General features: G+C 50.6%; 1 protein-coding gene across 5 annotated transcripts in view; it reads right to left on the bottom strand.

Annotated features, from left to right (window-relative positions):
• Positions 1 to 23,630, bottom strand: part of LOC105187893 (ras-related protein Rab-37) — a 100,477-nt gene that overhangs the window by 28,555 nt on the left and 48,292 nt on the right. Inside the window, exon 1 of one of the 5 annotated variants that reach the window (XM_025303896.1) lies at positions 5,834 to 6,911. The exons of 3 other annotated variants lie outside the window; for them this stretch is intronic. In XM_025303896.1, coding sequence (XP_025159681.1) covers positions 5,834 to 5,881 — 48 coding nt within the window. In that variant the 5' untranslated portion in view covers positions 5,882 to 6,911. Of the gene's footprint in view, positions 1 to 5,833; positions 6,912 to 23,630 lie in introns of those variants that run through there. One more of the 5 variants, XM_025303891.1, reaches the window with a different exon arrangement.

The raw sequence follows: 23,630 nt of genomic DNA, 5'->3' as shown, positions 1-23,630 counted from the left end.
CTCGCGATTGTATCGCCTCTCGCGTGCAGTGGAGCTCTTCGCTCCTCGACGCGCCTCTGAGATTCGCCCGAATAAAGCGGCTCGATTCTCACTCTTTTTACGACATCGCGACATCGCGAAGGAGACCTGCGCGGCCTCCGCGCGGGAATTTCTCACGGCAGGAGCAGCAACGGCAACGACGACGCCGTGCTGGTGGTGGTGATGGTGGAGCGTGTCCTGGCCGTGGCATGAAACTTCGAGCTTACGCGTTACGCGTATTACGCGCAGAGAGAGAGAGAGAGAGAGAGAAAGAGAGAGAGAGAGAGAGAGAGAGACGTTAAAATTTATCGCCGCATCCCGGAGGCGCAATGACGCAGAGAGGCCGTGAATGACGCCACGTGCTTTTATTACTTGTTCCACGTGTGACACGTTTGAACAAGTGGCCGGCTGTCTCTCTAAGCGCGAGCTTGTTCGTTTACTTGCAGCTGGCTGCCGCTGCCGGCGTTTGCACGCCGCTGTATGCAACTGTATGTGCCGTGGCAGACAACCGCAGTGTGCACTTGCGGAACGTTGCGCGACGCACACGTTGCACACATTGTCACGTGTTACAGTCACTTTGCAGTCTCACGCGGCGCGTAGAAGCGACGCGGCCGGATGCACCGCGCGCGTCTCTCACAGAGAGACGCTGGATATATTCCTTTCGGCTGTTAATTAATCGAGCGCGCGGAATGAGTCCGGTAATGCTTCTCGCTAAATTAAAACAAGGAAAAGAATATTATATAAGTGAAAAAGGATAGTGGAAATAATAGAGAGCATGGAAATGATGAAAGAGATAATTTTGCTCGCTTGATAACTTGGAGGAAAAATCAAGCTGCTTCGTCCGAAGCGCGTTGTATATTCGGAGCACACGCGATAAACGCGGAAACACGCCCGATCTCCGAGCGTCCGTGGCCGCGAAACGGAAGAGGGGGGGGCGGCAGAGAGAGAGAGAGAGAGAGAGGATGCGAGAATCGCGTATCGAGTAATTGCAATTGCCGACAGATTAACATGTAATTCTGCGCGCGTAGCCGCTTGAATACAAACGTAACGATATGCAAATGGGGGAGGCGTGAAATCGATATTAAAGGAATGACGTTCCCGCGCACGATGTGTTTACACGCGAATAACACGCTTGCCGTCGCGCGGACGTTATTTAAGATCGCGATTATGTCGGTCCGACCGTTCGGTCGAAAATCGACGGTCGAGGCGAGGAAACGTTCCGCACGAGAGGAGCGTCGGTGAGTGTGAATCATTGCGCGGAGTTTAATTGCGAGAAAGGAAGAAATGGAGAGAGTGAGAGAGAGAGAGAGAGAGAGAGAGAGAGAGAGAGAAAAGGAGAGTTATTGTTATATTCTAATACATTTCCGGAGCTCTCGCCGGCTGAGCGCTGAAATATCCCTCGCGTGAGAATAGATTTTAATTTCAAAGCAAATTTCCGCGCGGTACGTTCGCGATTCGCGCAGAATACGCTCTCATCCTTCGCGCAGCGACGAATAATACGGCGAAATAAAAAAGAATGGATATACGGAGATATTCATATTGAATGCGGGTGCGCGCACGGTTACGGATGAAGGAATATGGAACAGTAATAACAACGCTGTTGCTGCTGCTGTTGCTGCACGGCGGAGCGAGAGAGAGAGAGAGAGAGAGAGAGAGAGAGAGAGAGAGAGAGAGAGAGAGAGAGAGAGAGAGAGGGGGGGGGAGGAAGAGAGCATGAGCAGCAAGAGAAATATGAAATAACTCGAGCTTGATTGGTTGCAGCGTTCGCGATGCTGTTACGTGTAGCGCGCGCGCATGGGCGAGAAAAATAATTAAACAAAATAGAAAGGGAAACAATTAAAAAATAATTAAACTGCCAACAACAGAGCGCGCGCTCGCGCGGTTGTTTGTTTAATCGAAACAATCCCTCTCGGATTAATCATCCCAAGTTTCCCCTCACCCTCTCCTCACACCCGTGAGATATTTAACTCGCCGAATTCGTAAAGGGGAAGAAGAACGCGAACAATCTGATCGCGACCCGCCTTATCGCGAGCACGCGAGCGCCGGCACGGCGATCAACCGAGAGATTGCTCCGCGCGAAAGTAGGCTAATGCAAGACAAATCGCCGCGCGATTTGCACTCCCTCCCCCGCGTTTATCGCGAAACAAGCAAAAAAAAGCGGAGACGCAAAGGAGGCGGGATCTCGCCGAGCGATGCAAAGGTCGATTCCAGGGAGCGGCGCAAACAAACGGCAAGCGACGACTCGACCGGCCGGGACTCGCATGGGTCGGCGCGGCGGACAAATCGAATCAAACGGGAGGGTGAGCCCTGTGAAAGCTTCGTCGTGCAAATTGCGAAACTCCCGCGAGGGAGAGAGAGAGAGAGAGAGAGAGAGAGAGAGAGAAAGAAAGAGAGAGAGAGAGAGAGAGAGAGAAAGAGAGTCGACGAGGTGGCGCTCGAGTTGGCGCTAATTGGAATTAAACGCTAATTCGTTAAACGAACGACACAGGATTGGGAACGTGAGCGCGGAGGGCGAGGGAGAGGGCGACAGGCGTTACTGCATCTTGTTTACTGTCTACAAGTGAGCGAGGAAACGGCCTGAAATATGGAACAAACGAGAGTCTCGCTCGCTCGTGCGGGAAAAGGGGTGTTTTTTTCGAGCAATTAACCGCTCGCTTATTTAATCGCGAGCGACAACGCGCGGCAATCCGTCGTCAAGCTTCAGCCTCGGGCGACCTCGAGAGACCCTTTTCTTGAGGAGCTTGTGCGACAAAAGGTCGGTCGCAAGCTCGCGACGTCAAGTCACTGGCTCTGTTTGAGACAGTCGAGCGTTTTTCACGCCGAAACTGGAACAATTCCAGATTGGCCGTCGCTGTCGAAATAATTCTAGCCGGGAGGTCTGTTTTTGCAGCGAATATTACTACACAACATCGCCGCATGTGTATCGCAACTGCTACATTTTTGTTGCGACAGCGAGAAAATAGAGTCGTGGCCACAGCTATATGGTAATTTATAATATGTATGCTATAACTGTATATAATTTATACGACTATAATTTTGGCGTTAACTATTTTCTTCCTCTCAACGCACCCCAGTTTTTAGGACTACCATCGCAACCACGGTCTCGCGTACTGCGGCTTCTTACGCGAACGTTGAAGAGACAAGATATAAAGGACAGCTATATTCTTCTTCCATTATCCACACAGGCAGGCTCTACCTTCGTCCGACCTCCTCCAATAAGGACGAAGCTAGACGAAGATCGAATGTGCCTATAATAGAAGCCACCCTTTTCGAACACAGTCTTGGCAGAACCTCTCGCGAACATAGACTGTGCCTTCTTATGAGAGGCGGATTTCAAGATAATATATAAAGAACAGCCATGTCTCTCTCTCTCTCTCTCTCTCTCTCTTTCATTACTCACCATAGACACGCTATCTTCGTCCAGCCAGCTTCAACAAGAACGAAGCCAGAAGACGGCACATGCCCGTGACAGAGGCTGTTCTTTTCGAATTTAGTCTGCGCAGGCTTTCGCCTGCGCCGAACGCCTGCACGTCCACGCAAGTCCACGGTCGCAGTCAACATTGCGACCAACGTGGAGGGACTTTTCAACTATTCAACCGTTGACGCGCGAATTGCGCAAATGCGGATTTATCTGCCGGCATGTTTCGCGGCTCGACGATCATCGTCCGTCCGATCGACTATCGATTACCTCTCGCGACCGAGTTCTTTGACATCGCTGGATTAGATGCACACCCTGCACCACCACCACCACCACCACCGGCCGCTCTCCACTGTCGGAGCTCGAGACTTTATCGGAGGAGCACGTCGGATCGCCGTCCGTGCACGTAACTCGGCGCGATTATCACCCGCGCGAACCCTATCTCACCCTTCTGCCGCGCGCCGGGAACAGCGCGGCGCTTTTATCCACTCACCCTGAGGCGCGATCAATCCCCGAGCGCTGCGCGCTGCCCTTTATCACGTCCTGATTATCGTCGCTTACTCTCGAGCCGGACTTCCCGCCGGGACGCGCGCGAGGCGAGCGAAAATGCATGACCACGGGAAATCAACGGCGCGAGCTGCCGTTTTCATGGAACGAGTCGCGTCGCGCGACTCGCCGGGTTTGCCTGTGGCCGATTGTTACGAGCGAATCGATGTTAAGGGGACTGGAGGGTCAGATTACTGAAAAGTCGTGCGTGCTTGTTTTTGATAATGATTTTGCGACGAACCGAATAAATGTGCAAGAATGAAAGTTTTAGATACGTTTATGTAAACATATGAAGAATAGAAGAATTTTGTTTTCAAACAAATACTCATATAAATATACGTCCACTTGAATTCTAAACGCGTTTCTCTCGAAATTTTGTTGTTCAACTTTTTGCAGTGATTTCTCCGAAAGCCTGAGCTTCGTATCGATTTGAAATTTTAAAGCAATAATATTTGTTCATGCGGCTCTCGGGTGAGCCATGAACGACTCTGTCAAAATATTTCATCTCGAGATATGAATTCTTTTATTGCCAAAGAACTGCAAAATTTGAATTTTTTCCTAATAATAGCTGCCATTTTGTTGATCTTGTTCGATCTTTTTTCTAGTGATTCACCGGATAATGGTAAGCCTCCTCAAGATTTCTAGCTAAAATTCGCTCCGATCGGACCTCCGAGAGCGAGATATTACTGCAAAACTGCGATAACTTGAAAAAAAAAAAGAAGGAGAGTATATTTCAGCTATATATATATCGTATATTTATACGAGTATTTATAGTTAATAAACAAAATGTTTCTACTCTTCATATGTTGTATTACTATATCCAAAATTTTCATTCTTGCACATTTATTCAGTTCGTCACAAAATATTATCCAAAACAAGCACGATTTTTCAGCAATCTGATTCTCCGGTCCCCTTAACGTACATTCATGCGGATCGACAGATTGCGGAGCGCTCGCTGTAAAAAACAAGGGCGGCCGCTTCTTGTCACACAACGAGCGACCGCGCGGCAATCGCGCGCGCAGCGCGGTCCCGGTGAATTAAAAATTTCGCGACACGAGCCCGCACCTCGCCCTTCCGCCCTTGAGCACGTTTGCGATGCGCTCTGCAGCGTAAGTCCGGCTAATCGGATTTTCGACCGAGCGCTTCAACCGCGCCGCGCGAGGACTCGAAAATTCCGATTGCCCCCCTCTCCCCCGTCCGCCGGGTTTGTTATTAGATAATTGATAACGCAGACTTTGCGCGCGCCTACCTTACTCTACTCAGAGGGAAAAAGTTGTCTGGTTAACCCTTTGACGTACAGAGATGTCTTTGCTTCGTATGTCACCTTAGACGTTGACGTCTCTCCGAGACGTCAAGAACTGCGCACGCTTTCGTTATAAAACAATATTTAACAATGTAAATATTCTGTTTCCTCCACAGCTCACGTAACTTTCGACTGAATTATGTTAAATGTATTTTCAGTACACATCGAGTCCTATTTTTTATTCGTGTGTTAAGGGCTTAAGGGTACAGAGAGGGGAGGGGGCAGAGGGGGGGAGAGAGAGAGAGAGAGAGACCTCCTCTCTTTGTCTCGCTTATCTTATCGCGGCGATTAACGAGCGCGTGTCCGACACGGTGGGCGATGGAGCGCAGCGAGCGCACTCGGGTGTTATCAGCTGTATTATCGGCGTATCGATACGCACCGCGTGCGGATAATGTATGAATAAACCGGCACTCGGGCGTCGCAATACGCAGTCCGGTCGACACGCTGAAATTCAATCGCCCGCGCAACGGCCGTGTCTCCACGTGTGCGTGCGTGTGCGTGCGTGTGTGTCGCTCCTAATGAGAGACATGCGGGGAATCATTTCTCACTTGCCAGCTTTCCGCGGGCGAATCGCGATCGAGTCCGCCGACTGTCATTCACTGCGCGAGCATTCGCCGCCGTTGACACGGCGTTGATTGCTGACACGAGCGCTCATGACGCTCTTCTCACGACCAGTCTCGGGAGATGAAACTTGCGGGGGATGTTACGTGCGTCCAGCGGATGCGGCTGATTTATCGTCGCGAGATCGCAGAACTCGTGAACGGGACTGACGACTGACGACGGTGCTCCGTGAAATCATTACGTATATCGTTATCGCCGACACGTATATTCACCGTATTCGCAGCGGCACGTGGCGCGTCGCGCGGCCGCGCTCGCCGTCGTTCGCTCGCGGGCGAACTTCCTCCGTGAGATATCAGGATGCACTCCGTCCGCGATTAGAAGTCGACGGCGGGCGGAAACTGAGAGAGGAGGATAGAGCATCCCGGCGCGCGCAAAAGCGCGCGCGTGTCGGCCCGCGCCGGAGGCGGCGGGGGAGGGAGGGAGAGCACTCGCATTATCGCGCACAACACGCACCGCGCATAATCCCGTGACGAAAAAGCACCAGCAGTCGGCCGGCCGGCGCGCGCCGCGTCTCTCCGCCGCTCGGCTTTCACCGCTGCCTTTCGCGGCAAGAAAATCTCACGGAAACGCGCCACTCGCGGCACGCACGCACTTTGCCCCGTCGCGAGCACTCATCTTCCCGAAAGATGCCCCCCCGTCTCTCCGGCCGCTCTCTCTCTCTCTCTCTCTCTCTCTCTCTGCCCGACAACTCGGGGCCGACTCGGGGACGACGAGAGCGCGCGGCTTACACAATCGCGTCGGCACGATATGCACGGGGTATCGCTCTGTAGCGACGACTATTTCCAGAGGCAGGCGGTCTTGCCGGCGTGAACGAAGGGTAGGGTGGAGTGACGGACGAAAGGAAGTAGATGGTGGCAGGAGAGGCGCACGGGGTGGGGAGCAGCACGAAGGGGTAGGTCGTCGTCGGATGTAGGGTGCACCGGCGGTGGCGGCAGGGTGCGCGGAGGGACACGGTGGTAAGCGCATCGGCACGGAAAATGTGTCGGTCGCAGGACGCGTATGCCGGACGTCGCAGCAACGCGTTGCTCGAGTACTCTCCACTGCCACCCCTCCCCCCTCCCCCGCCCCTCGTCGTCGACCCTCGACCACGCTTTTTTTTTCTCGCGACGCTCGCCCCTTTTTCTCTCGCTTCTCTCGGCGTCTCTCTTGGCGTCTCGCCGCGAGCGAGCGACCGACGTCTCGGCGAGATCGCCGGTCACGATTAACATTCAGAGCGTGTCTCGAACGAAGAAGCGCAGATTTGGGAGGGGAAATTAATAACGAGAGGCTGGGGAAATGATCGCCCGAGGGGGTTCTGTTGCTGTCGGACGCGGTCGAGAGCCGTGCGCGAATATTTATCGCTGGACATTCCGTGGACTGTCGGCGGCTAGACGGACGCTGCCGATCCTGTTCTATTGTTGTTAATTGCCGGGGATATATATATATATATATATATATATATACACTTGAGCGAAATTTGTTCGCTCGACTTGGCGAACGGTGAAACGAGACGAGCGACTCGGGGACCTTCGCGCGGCGAGACATTTCTCGAGTTACCCAAGTGTCGTGTGCTCTATCCTTGCCCCCCCCCTCCCCTCTTATCTATCCGTATCTATTCGTAAGACCAAGGCTGTTGGTCTTCCGTCAATAAAACGAAAATAAAATCTGAGGTAGAAATGTAACACGTAGGATCGAAACGTTCGGTAGCCGGCGCTCCTCTTTGCACGCATCGCCGCTCTTTTCGCCACTCTCGCGCGCGGATTTTATCAAATGTTAAGGGGTCATGGGGATTTGATATAAATATATAATCAAATAATACAGAATATTTCACAGCCAATGGAGAATAACTAATGAATAGCCATACACGTTAATATTTGACAAGATGTCCACGCGAGAGTGTTGAAAACTATAGCAGAGCGCCCCGGCTACTGAATATTTCGTCCTATTTTCTCTAATAGTTGAAATTCTTCCGCTCTCACACAAATACATACGCAAACACACACACACACACACACAGTGTGACACCGCGCGGATGTTTGATGTAAAATACGAGTTACGTTTAATACGCGTCAGTCAAAGGTAACTCGGACGGACAAGTTGGTGACTTGACGTTTTATAAACTTTACACAGTAATCTTCCTTGATTTATACGATAATCGGAAAGAGAGAGAGAGAGAGAGAGAGAGAGAGAGAGAGAGAAAATCTCGAGAGGAAGCAATATATAGCTAGCTAAAAAATAATATATTCGAAATTTATCTCCGCGGGTTACGCACGTCGTTCGTTGTTTGGCACAGCGGCCACATATCGCGCGAATTATAAAATAGGATGCGCGCATCACCGCGTCGTATATTGCGATAAATGTTTGCGCCCGCTTAAAAAGTACGCCCCCAAATATGAAACGCCCGGATGTATTCAGTCGAGCACGCGTGTCTCTCATAGCCGCGAATCAATTTCATCAATATTGATCGAACCCGATTAATTACAATGCTTTCCTCCGCTTCGCGCCACCCCCCCCCCCCGCGGAATAAATATTCAAATCGCCGACGCGTATTTATTTGCCAGCCTGTAACGCGGGGATTATCGGTCACCACAGCGATCATCTTCTTGGTTTTTCACACGCGGAATGGCGCATGGCGCATAAAAAGGAATTTAAAAAGAGAATCGCGCGAATGGACATTTTGAATAATCGTCATAGAGAGAGAGAGAGAGAGAGAGAAAGGATTTCTCTTACAACGAGAGAACAATTACTGAGCTATCACACACTCACACACAATTACTGCCTTTTGCAAAATTGCATTAACTGCCAAGGCTGAAATTGGACTCTCGTCAACAGCTCTCGACGGGCCACACGTTGTTATATGAAAGCGACAATTTACCTGGAAACAACCATGTGCATTGCGGTGTAGAAAACTGAGCACACAGTTGACAAAGCAAGTTGAAAGAGCCGACCGTAAATTTTTACGCGAGTTTCATAACGCGTCCGTTGTCTTGCCCAATGGAAAAGTTCAATAGACGGATTCATTCCGAAAGCCACATAAAACTGCGAACAACCTTCCCGAGCGTATCTATACGAGCGTATCTAACTCTGGACATTCTCATCTCTCACTTTGGTCTTGAAATAAATTTACAAACACCCAAACTTTCGACGTGGAACATATATATATATATATATATATCCTACAATAATGACGATAATAGTAATAATTTTATTCCACTATCATATTCCACGTTGACCGGTTTAACCTTTTGCACTCGAGGAATATTTCCACATTTCCTTCCACCAACTCGAGAATTGTAAATATATATAACTTGTCGTGAAAAATTGACCATTACTTCTCAGCCGAGGAAAGCATCTTATCCAAACTAATTACACGTTACTTAGGCAATTACTAAATTGCCAGGACAACTACAAAAAAGAATCTTCCTCAACTTTAATGCCGTCGCCGCGTTTTATTGCTTTCCGTCCGCATCTTTTTCATGCCAGCACACCTGGCATCCCGAGCTGCCAGGGTAAACGTTCGTGCCAGCTACGCTGGCATTCCGAATGCAAGGGGGTTAAATCTTCGTATTTAAAGGCCCAGATAAACAACAAGAATATCCAGAGTCAGGCACGCTGCCGGACATTGCTGCTTTCAGCGCATGCACCAGTTGCAAGAAAAAGTTCCTACTTGAACGAAGGAGGATCCCAACGACACGTCCCGTCGCTCGCGCTTTCTATCGCACTCGCGCGCACGAGACCGCACCGAGAATCCGTGTACGTGCGCGCGCGTTTTCCGCGCGACTGATACACACGACTGCGGATGACAGGGGGGAACGAGCGTGCCGTTGCCTGCGTTCGCGCGCGGCTTTTTTCCACTCGGCGGCCGCGCTTCGCGCGTTGCTGAACAGCGAGTACGCAACGCGCGCGCGCGCGCGCGCGCGCGTGCGCAGCTGTTGCCGGTGCCGGTGCCGATGAAATTAACTCTTATCGTCTTTATTGCTCATTGTTCGCGCCGGACGGCGAGTAAAGGTCGATTTCCTAGCCGGTGTCGGGGCAACCACCAGCAGCTCTCACAATAGCCGTGTGTGTCGCCGCACCGGCCGCGTGCCATCGCGACGTTCCGGACAACTCGACTTCGACTTATTGCCCCCGGCCAATAGCTGGTGTCTCATTTCGCTCGCTTTTACATTTAGATTAGCTCGGACTACTGTCGCGATTCCTTTCTGTGTTCTTTCGTTCTTACTTTCCCCGTTGTTTGTTTGTCGTTGTCTATCCTGTCGGAATAGACAACGACAAGCAACGGGGATAGGGATTTTGATCAGGTTCACCTAACATTGATAAGGACCTAATAGGGTGAATGAAAGGTAATTCTAAGTAAGTCAGGTCTTATAATGTCCTAACGACAAATGAGTAAGGAAGACCTTTATAAGGTTATAATGATTGGGTCCACATTAGGATCTTAATGTATGATATAATATGCTTCAGTTGATCAGGTCCTTGTCGGGATCTTATTCATTGTACCTAATATGATTTGCATTATCAAGTTTTAACGACAACCATTTGTAACTAATTTTATATGTATATAATGTGAATGTGTGTGTGTGTGTGTGTGTGTGCGCGCGCGCGCGCGTGTGTGTATGTGTAAAACTTTAATAGTACTCGACGTAGTATAAAAAAATACTTTTATAATGCGCCACATATAATTAGAGACAGTTCAATTTTTATCGTATGACGCGCAACGACGACTTGCCTGTAGCGGCGTGCGCATTGCACCTCTCATTTGTCTTGCATTTGTCCGTATATGGACCTACAAGACAAAAGACGCTCGAGAAGCAGTTCAGTCGCCTGCTCTGTGCGTGCATGTTGCGTATCTCAGTGCGTGTTTATATTGTGCGATAATTTATTGGTCGTGACGAAACATTTTACAAGTATGCTCAAGCGATCTAAAAATATTATTTCATGCAAATATCTTTTTATTTGGAAATGACACGAAAGAATTTTCATTTCTTATTTCCAATGTCATCATCCAATGTCATCGCCGTGGCGAGTAATCAGTAAACCATAATTTGAAAAAAAAAAAAAAGAAAAACGTAATAAGGATTCCATAAGGTAACTCAATAAGGACCTGACTATGAATCCAGGACTAAGGTCCTGATATCCACGCTGCGTTACATGACTTACTAGGACCTGATAGTATTACCTTATTGGGATCTGATGTCCAAACGAGGTTAACCTGATCAGAACCATGGGATAAATTTCTCGGTCGGGATATGGAGGTCCGTGGCGTGAGAATAATCGACAATTCATACGGTCGCTCTCGCCGTGTCGTTTGTGATCGTAAATCGTCGCATTATGCATTTTGCAAAAATGGCACGAACTTTAATTAAGCGTGATCGCCGGGGCCGATAAAGCACCGCGTCGCGGACCTTCCCAGCTGAAACACGAAGACGCTGACGGATGTAATCCTCGGAAACAGGTTAAGCGTGAATGAAGAAGCGAGCGCGGAGACCTGACGCGAAACGAAGATAGCGACAAAGAGGAAAAGAGGAAGCAGCAGCGAAACAATATTATTTCCACAATGGGAGAGGACGAATTTTCGCGAGGCTCCGCGGGTTTCAGAGCGCGCGGCTCCGGCTTATCTCTCGGCGAAAATAGGTTACCGCCTACCAAGCGAAGCGCCATTCGGGTTTTCGATGCATGGAGATGAAGACGAAGGAATTTGCTCGCGATTTGCTAAGCTACAACTGGCGAAAAAAGAGAGAGAAAGAGAGAGAGAGAGAAAGATCGCGACTGCCGCCGGCGCGACGGCTCGATCGGTCGACGTTAATACGCGAGGAATCCTCGCATTGAAACCTCGACCGAGTCGCTCATCATCGACGAGGTTCCGCTCGAGGAATATTAACACCGAGGAAACACCTCGCGCTTCCGCGATCGCTCGTCCGCCCGCAGGCGACCGATGAAGAGCGGCGAACGAAGTCGAGACGATCTTCTCGCCGAGATATTTTCGTTACGCTCGCGCGCGGCGCGTCGTAAAGTCGAAGCGAACCTCGGCGTGGTAGAAAACCCCTCACTGAAAATTACTAAAAAAACCTCGCTCCGAGTGAAAAACGAGAAAGAGATTGAACAACGATTGCAGATTGCTTAAATCAGCCTGCTCGATCAGCCAGGTTCGACTGATGCGAGGATTCACCGTCCAGGCTTTGCGAAACGCAAGCGAGTTTTCAGCCGGCGCGGCGGGCTGAACCGAAAACCAATTACAGCCGAACTCTGTCGCGACCGGAACGAAAGTGGGGTCTATGGTAAAAGTCGTCTTGAGAAAATTGACCAATTGCAGTGGATTATTCTCCTTGCGGTCGAAGAGTAATCAATCGCGATTGGCCAATTTTTTTCTTAAAGACCTTAGGACCTTACGACCTCTATTGTAGACTCCGCTGATATCTTTCCCGGTCTAGACTTCGCAAGAAGACGCGCCAGGAGTAGCGTTGCCAAATCCAAAAGTTAAAACTACCGGGCATTTCTCCTCTGGTAACAAACCCAAACCGGACAGAAATAATAATCATAACGTTACATTAAATACAAAATATGGCAAGAATTTATTTACAATATTAATTTCCAAACAATTTTATAAACAAGATTTGATTGAATAAAACAATAAACTATTTACCTTTTTAATATATATAGAATAATGGATCGGCGGATCATCTACTAGCTAGAGGCTTCTCGTAGCGCTCAATATCGTTTGTAGGCGCTTGAAACGTTGCTAAAATCTGAACTCTCATTCCATTGATTGGATGTAACTGAAAAACCGGACATATGACGGTTGGATTTATTAACGGAAGAGACATCACGGCGGGCTTCTACAATAGAAGTCGTAAAGTCCTAAGGTCCTTAAGAAAAAATTGGCCAATCGCAATTGATTACTCTTCGACACTGGACAAGAATTTGGGAAACTTGACAGTCCGGGTCAAAACCGGATAGTTGGCAACCCTAGCCAGGAGGCGAGGCGAGATGAGACGCGTCCGGCTGACGGCTGCCGACGATACCGCGGTGCCTCGCGACCCGCCCGGCGACACGATCGGACGTCAGAACAAGAGTTGGAGCTGCGCCACGACTTAATTAGATGGAACACGTGTCGCCGAGCTCCGTGCGAATGATTAATGCAATAATTAGCGGACCACCGGGCGTCGCGACCTCGACCACTTGAGAGGTGGGGAGGAGGATGTTTACTCTCTAAACAAACACAACAACGTCCCCGGCTCCGCAGAGAGCGGGGAGGTGCTGCGATGACGCGGATTTAGCCGCGACACGCCGCGAGTCTCGCGAGAGGGAAACGCGATAGTAGGAGATATTTAACTATCACGCGGTAAACGCTTGACAAAACAACAAAGCAAGCATGACAGATAGTCAGGCTTATCGGCAGCTCTAAGAAGCGAGTAAACAAAGAAAGAAAAAAAAAAAAAAAACAGAGACGAACGAAGAAACAAAGAGTCGGGGATGGAGAGAAATCTTTAGAAAAAGAATGAGAGACAAAAGGATAGGGGTTTTTCGGTTTCGTTTAGTTCAGCGAGCATTAAACAATTCGTTAGCGTATTTGAGCAGCTGCGCTTTGTTCCGCAGGCAATTAGTATTTCCGCGTTTAGGCCAAGTCGTTTATTTTTTTTTTCTTTTTTTATTTGTGTACACGCTTTCACATTTCACATTGTAGAGCATTTTGTTGAGAGATATTGCAATTTTTACATATTGAAGGGAGTAATTTGTTTCCTTGCCTGTCCTCCGTCAGAAACTTCCTGCACGATGAAAATTGGCTATTTCATAATCCGCACGCGCGAATGGCGCCGCGCATGGACACGCGCGCGAGGTCGGGTCCGTTCCGGACAAAATCGAACGTACTCTCTCTCTCTCTCTCTCTCTCTCTCTCTGTGCGTTGCGTCGGCTGCACTCCCGTGGGAATTCAGCTCGGATTTCGAGGCGGCCCGCTGCCTGACAAGAAGTTGAAACGCGAAGCCGCGTCGCTTTGAAACACCGTCTCTCCTCCCTCTGTCCTCTCGCTCCTGCTCTCCTGTCTCTCTCCTTCTGGCTCGCTCCGTCTTCCCATCTCTCACGATGGCACGGTTAATCTCGCCTAACGAGACCAGCCGGCGGAGCGCACCTCCGAGGCCTTAATCGGTGTTGCGGTTGCCGGAGAGCTATCGAATTCCATTTGACATGTATACGACTCTCCGGTTATTGCTCACCGGACGTGCAGTATCGACTGATCGATCGCCTGCGCGATCATCTATGATGTCTGACTGTGATATTCGCGCGCGAGGTGTTTTCACGAGATGCGATAACATCCCGACGTGTTTCCGTGTGTGTGATGGACCGATTGTTCCCGAGCGAGAAGAATTATGTCGCCATTTAGAATAATTCCTGTTGACCTTCGCGAGGATATATCGACACGTGTACATGCACGTTTAGATGCGCTCTCGGCTGCCTCTGCATTCGGCTGACTCGCGCATGCTTGAGAAAGATGAGAGTTGTCGCGGACAATGACTGATCCTTCTCGTTTAATTCCAATTTGCTGGACCGTCGCGTTTGTAATTCAACGAACGAATTACAATGCCGGGGATGTTCTAGGAGAGAATTATTATATCCGCGCGCGCGCGCATGAGGCCGCCTGAAATATCGCTCCAGCTTAACGATAGCATATCCGTGCGAGATGGCATGAGCGTTACACGTATGTATTCTTACAGCACGTTGCAAAATCTCATGTATCCAAGTAGGATAGGAAGAGATAGATAGATAGATAGAGAGAGAAAGAGAGAGAGAGAGAGAGAGAGAAAAAGAGAGAGAGAGAAGTGAACGGTGAAATAATCTCGGTCATGCTTCGAGATGTACATGTCGCGCACGTATCGGGTAAGTCGATTTTCAAACTGAAAGAGAGAGAGAGAGAGAGAGAGAGAGAGAGAGAGAAAATCAGACCGACAAAATATTTGCTCCATCGTTCGGTGCCGCACGTGCTATAACTTTTTTTCCATGGCTTTGTCAGCGCTGCCGAGCATTCGTCTTCTAATAAATATGTCCTCTATATATATATATATATATATATATATATATATATATCTGTCTCTCTTTGTACGATCACAAATATTCTCGCAGCATCCGAAGAGAATGCGAACGACGCAGTTATTATTATATTCACCGCGGCGGCGGAAGCGGGGCAAGGGGGAGAAACAGAGCAGCCAGAGCGAGAGGACCAAAGTCGTTGCGAAATAACCTCCCTATAGCGTGTCGACGGCCATTTATTCGATAAATAGTTCCGCGAGTCGTCCAAGTTCGTAATAACGTTGCGCATATTGCGACGCGTCCTTCGGGCTTTCATCGATCTTGTGCGATGGCTTCCGTATACGCACCACGAATTATTATCATTCCTATTATTTTTATTAACATTATTATTATTATTATCACTCCTATTATTTTTATTAACATTATTTATTATTATTATCGTAATTCTTTTTATGATCGTCGATCGACGACCCCATGCGAGAGCGCTCTCCGTATAAATTCGCGAATAAATCCACATACACAGAGCCGAGGGAGACCTCGTTCCTTTCCCAACGAAACGCGAAATCACGGCCGATAGCCAAGCGATAAATTTCCAATGGATGACGCTCGGCGATCGCGTCGGTTATAAATCTCGACGAAGGAGGCCGAAGAAGGAAGGACCGCGCTCGCGCGATTATTCACCCTCGATTTGCGCGCCCCGATCGCGATCGCGGCAGGATGACACGCGGTCGCGAGAGCCGAGGGACGCGGCGGCGCTGGCAGAGGGAGGGGGTGGAGAGGGGGGTGGAGAGAGCGCTGAAAAATGACCGGTCGCGTTTCTTCGACCTGAAACGCCCCCCTCATCGTAGACGATGACGACGGTGCGTACGGCAAGGTCGGCGACCGTGTGCTCAGCTCTCACCCTCGCCCCCTTGGTAAACGCAACGCCTGGGAGGAGCGGTAAGGTCGAAGGCCTTTCATCTCGAAGAAAGAACCAGGAAGTGCGGTCTCTGCGGCGCGCGATCGCGCGGAAGACCCCCCCCTCGCGCCCCGTACGGATACATTCATGTCGAGGGAAAGGCGTACGCGCGCGTACGGTAATTAACGCGTCGAACATAGCGGCGAAGTTTCCGTTCCAGCCCGGGGAGGAATGAAACGCGTGGAGCAGCGCAGCGGCTCGCTAATCGTATAAGTCGCTGGTCTGAGAGAGAAAGAGGGAGGAAGAGAGCTAGAGCTCGATTGTGATATCTGGTGGAGCGAGGAGAGACGACCAGACCGGCGCGCGACTTGTCTCTCTATCGGAGCGATCGAAAGGACGGATTGTAGAGAAAATTCGCAAAAGCGACAAAACGCAAAAACGTCTGTCTCTCTTTAGGTTTTACCTCACGCGTTGTTTCGTTAAAATCATCCTGTAAAAAAGGTGAGTAACTTTCAGGAGGAATTGCGAACCGCCTGACGGCGATAAGAGCTTGAGAAAAATATCCGATTGCTAATTTCGTTATTCGGTTAAATATCCGGTTAAATAATAATACACCGAAGAAACACGTTGATGTCCGATTCCCTTACAAAGTCAAGAGAGTTACTTTGTTCGTATTATCGTCGAGAAAAAGAAGAGAGAGAGAGAAAGAAAGATGCTGGAAACGACGAGAGAACGTTAATGGGTCGGCAGGGCGGAAGCTTCTTTCCGGTTTTATATTATTAATGTCCCGCTAACTGCCAATATCCTCGATCGACGTGCAAAATTCTCTCTCTCTCTCTCTCTCTCTCTCTCTCTCTCTATCGCGAACAAGCCGGAATATAAAGATCGTAACGCGTCAAGTTTATGCGTGAACGAGATGTTTTCCGCATCTCAGAAACGCGCGCAAATGAATCGGGCGAAGCTTTCTGCCTCAAATGAGACATCATCGATCCATCTCGCGAATCCGCAAACTACAAAGATCGGCTGTTAAAGCGAACCGCGCTTTGTCTTCCGCGCGATACGCGCGGCTAAAAGATCTGTCTCACTTTCTTCTCTCTTTCTACCTCTCTCTGTCTTTCTCTTCCTCGCGCCGGCGAGGCGCGGCTCGCCGGCGCGATTTTCGTTCACCATTTTGCCCGTCATTACTCGCGCGATATCACGAGGCCACGAGTTATTCATCCCGACCCGTTTAATCAGAATGTCGCACACTCGGTGTCGTCCTCATACTTGTATGAAACGTGTCGGACAAACGACGCCTGCACTGTTCGCGTGATGAGCGTCATTTCCTAGCTGCGCGGAGACTGAAGAGAAAGAGATCTCTTCCCCGAAAGGGAAGAGACCGCATGTACAGGGTGTTACAGAGTGTTACGAGCGACCACGACTATCAATCCGTCACACGGTCTTTCCTCTTTCATCCCGACTGGTACACTTTTCATCTTGGATGATGTTGATCGAATTGGAGAGGAGAATCGTACACGCGGTAAAAGTGTCGTCTCTCATTTCGCTGGGTCAATCAAAACGTTCATGTTGATCTTCGATGCTTCCTCTACAAGTTACCTTCCAAAGGAGAGCCGAATTTGACACAAAAATTGAGTTGAGCTGTCGGAGCTGCGATCTCAAAGTAAGATCATCAGGACTGTAAATTGTATCTCGAGCCTCGGTTCTCTCCGAAGCTTCGAGAATCGGAGGAGAAATTTCGAGTTTCAGCTTCAAACGCTGAATTATACGGAGGCTTCGAATATGTTACACGCTGCTGGCTTTAACAATATAACAATGATTATATATGACGCAGGTATTAGTTTGGAGCTCGACTGGGTAAAGCGATTAAGGTAATTTGTCCTCACCCGAGTCGCGAATGTCAATTGACGTTGCTTCTTCGAGGCGGGAAACGCCGACGAAATTGGAGCCTTCCGAAATTGCACGACGATTCGCCGCGCTGCGGACACGAGAATTCGCCTACGTTCTCGACGAAGTTTCGCCGAGCTTCTCATTAGCGTTCTTACGGAGCACCCGGTATATCGGTATAGCGACAGAGAAAGAGGGGGAGAGAGAGAGAGAGAGAGAGAGAGAGAGAGAGAGAGAGAGAGAGAGAGAGAGCCTCTCGGGAAGTTCCAACCGATAATCGCGTCAAGGTTGACTTCTTTTTCGGCGTTTCATCTTGATTTTACATCCTCACGGTGTGTATGTGTGTATATATGTGTGTACGTGTGTGCGTGACAAGATAAAAACGGCCTGCCACGTTACGTCCCTCCCTAACGTAACATTTCATTCCGACGACGGACGTCACGGATGAAATTATGCGCTGCTGCATCGCGCTGATCGCGCGAAAATATTCGCTCGCACCTCCCGGAAATACGTTAATCCCGATTTAATACCCATCGGGGAAAGTGCCGACGTGCAGCGGTAATCTGCCGCATGCCGAGTGATATTTGTTAGAATTCCGCGTTACACATCGCGTCCGGCCGAGAGGGAGAGAGAGAGAGAGAGAGAGAGAGAGAGAGAGAGAAGCGGCGATTTTTACACAACAGTGACTTACCGCGCGCTCGCGTGGCATTCGCGCAATCCGGCTCGATTTATCAATCAAATATTTCCGTCCAGGAATGCATCACGAATCGCGAATCGCTTTGGACACAAGCCGCGTGTAACACGTTCACGCGCACAGGATGTTCCCTCTTGCGTTAAACGTGATGTGATATCAGACGCGATTTTTCTGGCACGAGGCCGGCGCGATATTATGATTTCCGCGCGTTGGAAGAATACCGCGCCAATTCGCCCGGCCGGATCACTCGGAACATTTTAAGGGCACCGTGTGAAAAAAAGTTCTTTGACGCGCGATGTAAGCCGGAGAGTCAAGAAGAAACGCCCGAGCTACTGATCAATTAATGGTCCCTGTATGTAAATCCGAACCTCGGCATGAGTATACTCCAGTCGCGCGACACGCGACGTACGGGGGGGGTTGTATGTTTCAATAAGAAGAAATAGAAAAAAAAAAACGAATAAAAACGGCTTCGGGCTTTCGCGACAGACGGTTAGCTCGCAAGAGCTGAGTCTCGTAGCGTCCCGTAGATAGGCGTCGCGAGCCTAACGAGAATCGAAGATCCTAATGAGATCGAAGGCGCAAACGTGTTCAATTTTGCGCGTCTCATCCGGCCGATATGCGGGATTTTCAGTAACACGCCGGCGTTATTCCTCGGCTTTGGCAGGAGTGTCGTCGCTCGATTTTCCCCGACGAAAAGCAGCCAAGGACACGCGCCATCGTCGTCCGTCATCGTTCATCGTCGTTTTACGTGCTTTCGCGATTGCCAGCGTCCCGCTCTCGAATTCGGAGCCCGCTTAGATAACGTCCGCTTGCAACCGGCTCGAGAATACCGTCTCTCTGTTATTCGTCTCCTCGTTAGACTCCGAGCCTGGACGCACGAAAACCCAAGCGGCAGGACACAGGCAGCAAGGAAGGACTGACTGCAGTCACAATTGATTATTCTACTTACCCGACTACGGCCCGACTCAAGTAACCCGACTGTGGTTGCTTCATTTGCCCACCGCCTACTTACTGCTTACCGCTTCAGTTTTTCTGCGTGTCCTCTCAGTTTGTCTGCGAATTCTCAACTAGCAGCGTCGCCGCCGTGACGCAAAAACGCGAGCACCGAGCAAAGCGAGTACTCGTGGATCGCTCGAGTACTCGGAATGATCAAGCGTGACTGGTCAGACCGCTTAGGTTTTTCTCGGCTCCTTGTGCGTGCGCCTCGCACGGACTCTTCCGTCGAAGAAGAGCCAACCGCGAAAGAACGCGCGCTCGATAGATCGATCCGAGTCCCTCGGCTCTATCGTCCGGGCTCACGCCGCTGCATCTATCGCGCCTGACTAATTAACCCGTTAATGAAATGGTAATTGGAGCAAAGTCCCGTCGGCCCGGCCGTACCGGCCGTTTTCAATAGCGGCCAATCCCTCGCACACATCCGGCGCGCGCGCGCGCGAGAGAGAGAGAGAGAGAGAGCTTCCTCGTCGTCGTTTTGCATGCGCGCGGGGCCATCGTGGGGATAATTAATTGGACACCGATTACCGTAGCGATCTGTTGGCGATACCTCGCCGGCGGAATTTTCGATCCTTCTCCGCTCCTCTCGGCCTTCTCCTCCTCCTCCTCCCTCTCGCAGCCGAAGCTGCGCTCGGACCGCGTGTTTATCGCGTCGTCTTCCGCGGAATCCGATCGAGGAAATGCTCATTAATTAGCGTTGCCCGCCGACGGCAGTGAAACGCGGGCAATGGAAATAAAAAGGGCAGAGAGAGAGAGAGAGAGAGGGGGGGGGAGAGGAGGAGAGGGAGAGAGGAAAAAGAGAAAAACAAGCGTGATAGGGTAATAACGAGATGCGGGCTCGCTCGAGATTTACCGATGGCGTTCGCCGATCGCGATTAACCGCGCAACGCCCCGATGAAATTACACGCGCGACATTGTCTCGAGCCGGCCGCTAGCTACCGAAGCTACAATGTTACGATTAATTCAGCGAATCGTACGGGGCATATCTGCGAAGCCCGAGCGCGCGTGGGTGGATGAAATTGCGGATTCATCCTAAGCGTCGGCCGGATCTCAACGTAATAGCCGTGTAATTGGGATTACCTGCTTCCTCCCCTGGCCGCTCCCTCCCCGCCAAACGTCCGGCGACTTCACCTCTCTCCCTCCCCCTCTCCCCGTGATATGAACGCGAACTCTGAATAATTGTTAGGCTAAAGCCCAACCACGCTGCGTACACGCGTCGTGATATATTCACTTTTCGCCTCGGAGAACCGAAGGCTTTCGATTCGCCATTCACGAGCAGTATGTGTGTGTGTGTGTGTGTGTGTGTGTGTATGTGTGTGTGGCCACCGCATCCTGTCGCTGTGTGAAATAATAATTGATTGGCGGATCCGCGATGTGTGTGTGTGTGTGTGTGTGTGTGCCGAGCGCGCGCGGATAGGCGTGAATTAGCCGGCGAGCGAGTCGGTCACGATTACAATTCGCCCGTAAATTGGAAGAATTGGATTTCTCGATAGGACGGCGGCGCGTGTGCAGACTTGAAGAGTCGGCCGTGTCAGGCCGCGTTCTCGACGATTTCAAAAACGAGTCACCTATGCTGTCGAATAGGGATGCCGATTTTAAATCGGTTTAATCGAAGATCGATTAATCGGAGGCTAAAAGATCGATTTCAAGTCGATTTTCTGGAACTGATTCGATTCAGGGATCTGTAAATTCTGAAAATCGCCAACACGGTTTTTTCAGTTTTTACTAATAACATAGTTTTTTTTTTTAATTCTTTTAGTTGCAACATTTGAGCTCGCTCAATGGTGTTGCACAATGCACATCACGTTGCCTTTAAGCCGATGTCGTCGCATATGTATATAATAGTAAACGTGATTTCTTATTTAATAACGTTTAAAACGTTAAAAAACCCTGGATTGACGTTTAATCAAACTAATCAAGTCCGCTTAACATAAAGATTTAAAGATCTTTTTCTATCTTGTTCTGGCCACACACACACACACACACACACACAACACAACCAAAAGAGTACCATCTGTTCAATTTCTTTAATTCATATTAGACTTTATATGAACTTACACGAGGTCTACTTTAGAGTGTAGAAATTTGACAGATAGTGTACTTTAATGAGTGGTTCGCTCTACATGCATACCGAGATTCGAATGGATTTTCTGAAATCGATTCTTTAAAAACCGACTTTTCAAAGATCGATTTTTCTCTCCGTGATTCGAATCGATCTGTTTGAAAAAAAAAAAAAAAAATCGGCATTCTTACTGTCGAATCCTCCGCTGCGGCGGCCTCGTGCGCGCAACGGAGAGAAAAATAATTCAGAGACCTGCCGGCCGTTCGAACAAAGGGGCGCATTGATCGATACTTGTCTACGCGTTTGTCCATAATGCGAGTAATCTCTGTAAGTTTGATTAATCGCGTTTTATCGGGTAACGGCAACGCGTCGCACAGCTCATGCTGAGTAACGCAAATTCCCTCTCATTAATTCGCCCCTTCGGCGCCTCTAGCGCGCATAATTGTTCTCGCCCGACCGATATTTTATTTAAATCACGAGCGAGTTGAACATTCCCGCGCTCCGCTCGAGAGAGTCGGAATGAAAGCAAGAGAAAGATATCTCTATACAGACAAGCAGCTCCGCCTCATTACTTTAGGCTACGGTCTCAGCCGTAGCGCTAATAAATTTCGAAAATGCTCTCCCCCGAGGAGATTACGAGGTCGTTAAAGGGACGCGGGAGCCTCCCGTTGCAACTTTGTTCTTCGACCGAGCGCCAAGAACGATCAGTCAAGATTAACATCGTTAAGTCGGAAGCCGAGAGAGAGAGAGAGAGAGAGAGAGAGTTAGCGCGCCGCGGGAAACACGGGAGGTGGGAGCGGCCGGTCTTATCGGAGAATCTCTTTCGAGAGTGTCTAAAGTTCCGGAAACCGAGACCGCGCCGTCTGCACGTCCACGCGAAAAAGCTCGCCGGCAAAAAGTCGGGCTCGCCGCCCGACTTTCCACGGCTGCGGAGTAATTATCGCGCGATTTATCGTCTCTTCCGCGGAGACCAGAGACTCCGACCTCGAATTCGAGCGAGGTCGAGCCAACGGTGACGCGCGATGCTCGACATCGGCGAGACACCGCGATGCGACTGTGACGTGTCGCGCACGTCTGACGGCTACATTTACAGAACACAGCACTGTATACGGAAATGACAACGACAGAGAAGTGACGACAGAGAGAAGAAGAAAGAAAGAGAGAGAGAGAGAGAGAAAGAGAGACAAACCCACACACACACACACACACACACAAAACTTACGATCCGCCCGGTCGAGAAAAAGCCTCAGTTACAACGCGACAGGGAACCGTGGAACACGTTCGACGCCGAGCGATTTTCCCAAGCAGAGCCCCCCGCCGCAGCCAGCACAGAAAAGCGCGAGGCGAGAGACGGGCGAGAGAGAGAGAGAGTGCTGGGTCCGTCCCGCGCGAGATACGAGGAGCATCGAAGAGAAGAGAGAGACTCCGCGAGGTCCCGCGCGAACGAGCGCGAGTTCGGAAACTGCCGACTTCGACAGTTCGGGGAAACTGTCGGCGCTCTCTGTGTGTGACGGGGGTTTCCTACTTCCCCACACCGCCCCCCTCCCCCCTCTATAGCGCGCCGGGCACCTGACACGGCGGCGGCCCTCCGGGGGAGTCCTGCCGTCTCACCCGCGCCGCCGCCGCGCACCCACGCAAGCACGAGCGTCTCGGCGCTCTCTGCGCTCATGCTCGCTTACGGCGCCAGGAACCGCTCGCGTTCCCATGACGACACGTGTGCGCGTTTCCACTCCTCTCGCCCGCCACCCCCGCCGCCCAGGACGCGCGCTCGCGAGCGGCGCGGCGCGGCGCGGCGCGGCGGCGGGCGCACGCGCCACTGAGCACCTCGTGGCAACAGGTTTTGGCGCGGGCCGCCGCGCCGTCACCGCGAAATCCGCTCTCCGGAGCGGCCGGAGTCGCTCGGGGATTCGGTGCGGACGAGAGAGCGCGATCGATGTGGATCTCGAAGTCGCGCGCGGCGCGGAGCCTGGCAATTCGACAAGATTCGCAATCGCGTAGCGGCGGAGGAGGAAGGCTGGTGCTGAGCGGTTAGCAGCACAGGCAGGCTCCGGGATTATCGGGACCTCGTATCGTGGATTCCGCAGGAATAATGCGCGCCCGGAGGGAAAGGCCGCCGCCGGGGATTACGGTAAGATATATGTGCGCCGGGGTGGTTTTCCAACGCGCGCGAACACGCGCGTCGGCTTTCCG

Source organism: Harpegnathos saltator, unplaced genomic scaffold (genome assembly GCF_003227715.2).
Source record: "Harpegnathos saltator strain DR-91 unplaced genomic scaffold, Hsal_v8.6 scaffold58, whole genome shotgun sequence".
Lineage (NCBI taxonomy): Eukaryota > Metazoa > Arthropoda > Insecta > Hymenoptera > Formicidae > Harpegnathos > Harpegnathos saltator.
This window is presented reverse-complemented; position numbering and strand designations above follow the sequence as displayed.